Source organism: Cottoperca gobio, chromosome 21 (genome assembly GCF_900634415.1).
Source record: "Cottoperca gobio chromosome 21, fCotGob3.1, whole genome shotgun sequence".
In the NCBI taxonomy this organism is placed as follows: domain Eukaryota; kingdom Metazoa; phylum Chordata; class Actinopteri; order Perciformes; family Bovichtidae; genus Cottoperca; species Cottoperca gobio.
This window is the reverse complement of record NC_041375.1, coordinates 6,460,876-6,466,864: the sequence shown is the minus strand read 5'-3', so window position 1 is coordinate 6,466,864 and position 5,989 is coordinate 6,460,876. Positions and strand designations below refer to the sequence as shown.

The following is a 5,989-nucleotide window of genomic DNA, read 5'->3' as shown; positions in this document are numbered from 1 at the left end:
ACACACCAGCGAGTGCTAAACAAAAGTAGCCATCACACATATTTAGCAAATGCAGCGAGGCATGCACAAAGTGGAATGGTTGGCAGTCACATGAAAGCACAAAGCAAGCTAGCAGCATACAAGGAAGGACACACACTAACTCTACCTCTATTCTGTCAAAGGGGCTAGGCCTGCACTGTTTCCATAGCAACCACGCCCCTCCCTTTTGCTTGCAGCGGAGGTGTTTTGAAAGTTCACAATGTGTGTGTGTGTGTGTGTGAGGGGGGGGGTAGAAAGGGGCGTGGATGCCAAATTAACTCCAAGAAGTAAAACACCCTACCTTCAGATCTCAGCGAGGGCAAGTGACAGCAGCACCAAGAGAGAGTAAAACTATTACTAAACTATTTGTGTTTTGGTGAACCATCCCATTAAAGCGGGACATTTGACCACCTGTGAATTATGGAAGAAGACGGGTCCTACGCCGAGCGCAGCAGCGTCTCCGGCAGCACCCACACCATCCCGCAGCAGCAGACCGAAAACACGGCGCTTCTTATCTCGAGCTTCACCCCGTCTTCCGCCCCGTCCTCCCCGACCCCGACGAGCACCCTCTCACGGCTGGGCTTCAAAAGCCCCACCAGCCCGACCGCGGCCGCGCCGGGCAGCCCCGTCGACCGCAGCCAGGTGAGCGCCATCACCGTGGTGGCGCTGCTCGACAAGCTGGTCAACATGCTGGAGGCGGTGCAGGAGAACCAGCAGCGCATGGAGCAGCGGCAGGCCGACCTGGAGGGCGCCGTGCGAGTCGTGCAGGGGGACGTGACCCGCCTGTCCAAGACCCACATTAGCACCTCCAATAGCGTCAGCAAACTGCTCGAGCGCTCCCGCAAAGTCAGCGGGCACCTGAAGGATGTGAGGGAGCGCATGGACAAACAGGCGGTCCAGGTGAAGAAGCTGGAGGCAAACCACAGCCACCTGCTGAAGAGGAACCACTTTAAAGTGCTCATCTTCCAGGTGAGGGAACATGGTGATAGGAAGGGGGGGGAAGTAGCACTCAATGTTTCAAAGAGTCTTTAGTGTTACATTGTAAATAAATGTTGCATTATAGTGTAAGTTAGTTATAGTTTAAAGGGGCACTCCACTCATTTAAATTCAGTTTACCCACTATTTAGCCCATGAAAACATCTGTAAAATACTCCAAAACCTCCAAAAAACTACCCTTGTGATGTCATTGGGGTTGGCTCCGCTCGGCTTCAGGCGTTATATGTGTAGCTAATAAAAGCCTGAATTACAAACTGGAGTTGTGGGGTTTGAAAAAAGTTTCCATTTAGGAAGCAACTTGATCGCATCTAATAAAAGACGTGCATTATGGGAAATATATGATTCAGCGTTTTTGGAGCTTGACCCACTAAATCAGGGGTCCCCAAACTTTTTCCTGTGAGGGCCACATAACTTTTCCCTTCTCTGATGGGGGCCGGGGTCAGTTTGTAACAGAAAAAGTGTGACGATCGCAGGGGTGCCTAAACGTAAACATTTATTGTTTTCCAGAAAGCCACACATAACCAAGCTGAGCTAACAGTCCACTTTTTAGCTTTGAGAGTTTGTCTGCTCGCATTTGGCCTTGAAAGTTATCATACTTGTCTTTGTGACGGGATTCATAGTGGCGGCGCGGATTGTATTCTTTGAATTCCGCCACCGCCTCTTGACAGGTGAGACAAACAGCCTTTTCTTTGCATTGAACAAAAAAAATAATCGGCTAAATACCCTGCATTCTGAATCAATTTTTCTCTTACCTAACCTTTTCGCCATTATTCCGTTCTATTTGACAGGGGCTAGTCTAGGATTCGCGTGGCCAGACTGAAAAAAAAATCATAATGCGTCTCTGGTATTGTTCAGGGGGCCGGGCCAAATGTGGAGGCGGGCCGTATCCGGCCCGCGGGCCTTAGTTTGGGGACCACTGCACTAAATGGTCGGGCTACCTATTTAAAGTTTAGCCATGTTATATCAAATCAAATGTATTTATATAGCCCAATATCACAAATTACACTTTTGTCTCAGTGTGTGTGTGTGTGTGTGTGTGTGTGTGTGTGTGTGTGTGTGTGTGTGTGTGTGTGTGTGTGTGTGTGTGTGTCATATTTGCATCAACATTTGACTGCAGTAGTGGGTGTGTTCGAATGTGTGCACATTTCTCATGTGCTTGGTTTGCACTGACACGTGATATGCTGTAGGTGAAGAGCACTTCATTACAATTTCAACACTTAAAAACTTGTTGAACAGGACTAAGGCAACCTTAGAGCTCAGTTCATAAAGTGTTGGGAGCAGTTTGCTGTTTTCTGACTATTTTAAACATATCTCTACTATTAGAAGTGTAAAAATGCTGAATATTACATTATTCTGAATGTAATTTAAGATCTTAACAGTTTTTAAACATGTGCATGTCAGGCTCTCTCATGTTCTCTGTGTGTGTGTGTTAGAAGAAGGGTGTGTCTGGGAATGGAGCTACAGAGGATAATAGAGGAGGGCTCAGACACTGACTTTGACTAGATCTGTTTGCACCCCACAGTCATAATTCAGACAGACAAATGGCTTTTGGATGGATTTACCACTTCAACTGCCAACCTGTGAGGTTACTCTAACCTGGCACTAAAAAAATGTGAACTTGCGGAAAGTATCCTTACATAACCCAACTTCTGTTTACACAGCATGTAAAAGTTTAACTTAAGCTTAAAGGAATATTTCAACCACCAAAATGACCATTTGTATCTCAATTACTCACCCTGCGTTACCTTGAATTCTTGAATAAAACGTTGTTTTTCTCGCATGCCTGCATGGTGAATAAATAATCCAAAGTTTCGTTGTTAAATGCAGCCCCTCATTTACTTTTCAAAATGTTTGGATTCTTCGTTCACCACATGCGAGAAAATTGAGTAGTTTATATACAAATGATCTTTCTGGTGTTATCTCCAACCTGGGTTCTTGATTTGCTTATTTATCATGTGGTTGCCATGTGAGATGAAAGCAGTTCATATTGTATTTGACGGCAGATTTTCCACTCAACCAAAAAAAAACACAGTCTAGGCATGGCCTCCGAGTATGCTTTGTGCATGAATAAGTGCGCGTTTTTTTTCGTGCTTACATGTGTACGTGTGGGTGCGTCTGAGCATGTGCGTACAAGTGTGTGTGCCCAGGCAGCAAAAAAGGGGGGGCAATTGTTGACATAGCCAGAGCCACTGAGAGCTCTTAACCGCCGTTGTTATCTGGTTTCCCAGGTACTGAGGCTCTGTTGTTTAAATGCAACAGGTGCCAAGCCTCTGTGGGTGAGGTCCCGCCGATCGATTTGATTGAATCCCCGGTCAGTTTTTATGTGCTAGACGGGAGTGTCCTGTTGCTTTAGAGACAGCGAGACTGGACCTTGTTGCTTTCATCTCAATGCATTGTCAAACTCCACGCGTCCTTTGGATTTTTCATGTTATATTTTTCCTGGCTGCAAATATCCCTTTGTTTTTCATGTTAATGAATTGATCTACTGTTTTATATGTGATCTTTTGTATTAATACTATAACAGCATTTAGGAGAAGCCTAACGTTTATCAGGACAGTTGTGTGGCTTAAAGGCCACCAGTTAAAATGTCTGACCTGACTTCTGCTAAATTGAGTTTTTCCCTCCAAATTTGATTCAAACTAAGAGCGGAGCATGGGTGTTGTAGGGCTAGGCATGCGTGTGCAGCATGTGTGTGCGTGCAACCTGCCCATTGGATGTTATGCTGATGTGTTGGGTCAGGTGTATGCAGTTACAGAGCTGGTAAATGAGACTTCACGTGCCTGAGGGGAGAGGGAAATAAAAGAACCGTTCAGCCCTGGTTCCTTCTCTTCCCTGAGCTTGTGTTGACTCCTGTCTGTGTCCATCACTTTCTGCCTCACCTAATCTCTTTTTGCCTCCAGTATTGTGTGTCTTTTTCTGGATGTTCTCAATCTGGTGCTGTGCGCTAATATTCCTGTCTGATATACTATATTTTGTTTTAGGTTTAAATGTTTTTCACTTCTCACATTGCTCACTCCCACTGTTTCTTCATCTCTTTATACAAACTCCAACTTGCGTGTGAGTGTGTGTGCTTTTTTCTGTCTTTGGTCCAGCCACCTGTCCCGATTCCCTGAAACTACATGAAAGCACACGCCGCAAGCCTCACGCCACTCTTTGATAACGCACATTTGCTGCACACCCGACAGCCAAACTCTTTATTCCAGCCCTGTAGCTATTGGCTAAGAGGCACTCCTCCTCCTCTTCTTGCTTGACAAAATTGATCCAGAACACTCATCACCCTGTACGTGCCAGCTGAGGTGGAAACACAGAGGGTTTCTGGGGTAAACGGCTACTGTTGCAGCCGGGTGAGTAGGGGTCTATGCCCGCTCCAGGCTTTGGCCCTGGTCAGTCAGAAATGGCAGCACTGTCTGTCGCTCCGTTGCGTTCCTGTGCATAACAAGGACTAATGAGGACTTAATTACTGATGCTTGGCCCTTGTTTGTTTGTTTTTGTGCACCAGTGCTTTTCCTGTCCCCACATGGCCCTCCCATCTCCGGGCCTAGTCTCATACACACACACACACACACACACACACACACATAATTCCCGGCCATAATGAGACTCCAGTGTGTACAGTATGGAATTTGTTTTGATAATTGCCGTTTAGAAAGGTAAAATGTTTTGTGTTGGATTGCAGATATTTTTTCTTTCAATTATTTGTCACACAGATTAATTTCAAAGGCTGAGTGTTTCAATATCAACAGTCACCCTCTCCGGAGATCTTATAATGTATCTAAATTGCGTCACTATGGCATGCTGCATGAAATACTGCATATTTGGAATTTTATTTCCTGGGACAGAAGTCATTTATTTCTGAGTACCTGTAGATCTTAATCTCCCCATCTGTGTTTATTTCATAGTGGCATTTCATCACAACAAACAAGTCAACCACAATGGCAAATTGAATTTGAATGCTGTGAGTATTGTATGTGTGCTCCCGGCTTGCACATGGGGGCCCAGTTTAGAGTTGAGTTCGATATGTAGCAAGCGAGAAGGGAGTTGTTGTGTGGACCATCATGGTGGGGTGGGAAGAGGATGTTTGTCTGTATTTTTGGGATCCCTAATCGCAGACTGGTAGGGAGTGACAACAGTCAGAGCTCTCACAATCTGTCAAGGAACATTCATATCACATTGCAAGGAAAGAAAAACATGCTCCCCGGCCAAACTAAACACAATGACTGCAGACTGCTTTTTGTTGATAGAAGTTGCTCGGTAGGAGTCCAAGGATTCTTGATACTTATGTGTCTTATTCTTCAGTTATACATGTATTAATGCCTGTTGCATATTATAGAGGATGTTTTATTCTTAACTGAATTTAGAAACATGTGAGACCACAGACATAAAGACAGATTTAACCTTCTTTTCTTTTTTTATTGTAGAACGCACACCAGACGAGTCAGTAGAGACACAGGACCACACATGTGGTGTTTATGTAAACTAATTCTAACATTAGGCTAGTTCTTGATTTTACAATTACAGCATTACTCAAGTATAACCAGGAAAATGTATTGCAGGTGACGCAGACACGTTATCCACATTAGCGTGGCTCATTAACACTTTAGCATGGCTTGTTAGCTAACGTTAGCCAGGTACATGTAGCCTACGCAACATCTGGTTGGTGAGACTTCCCGGACAGCTATTGCGACTTTCTTCTGAATATTCCATCACTGTTCCTTTCAGTGTTTTGTATATATCATGTTAGATATTTACAATCCAGTTGGTAACATTAACATTATGTCTGCCCTGTTCTCTCCTCGTGGAAGTGACACTCATTTAATACGTTGAAATAATTTCCTTGTAAACTCTTTGGATTGCAAAATCTCCGTCTTTCACCACATCATGACTCACTATTATGTACAGAAGATGTTTACAGTGGTTTAAAGGTTTTGAGTGATTGGCTTCACTTCAGTCATTCTCATTCTGTTTGCTTTCCTAC

General features: G+C 44.4%; 1 protein-coding gene across 1 annotated transcript in view; it reads left to right on the top strand.

The window, feature by feature from the left end:
- Positions 1–267: 267 nt before the first annotated feature.
- cavin2a (caveolae associated protein 2a) overlaps positions 268–5,989 on the top strand; it is a 19,766-nt gene continuing 14,044 nt past the window's right edge. Inside the window, exon 1 of the mRNA XM_029459659.1 lies at positions 268–987. Within this exon, the coding sequence (XP_029315519.1) occupies positions 439–987 (549 nt within the window). The 5' untranslated portion in view covers positions 268–438. The remainder of the gene's footprint in view (positions 988–5,989) is intronic.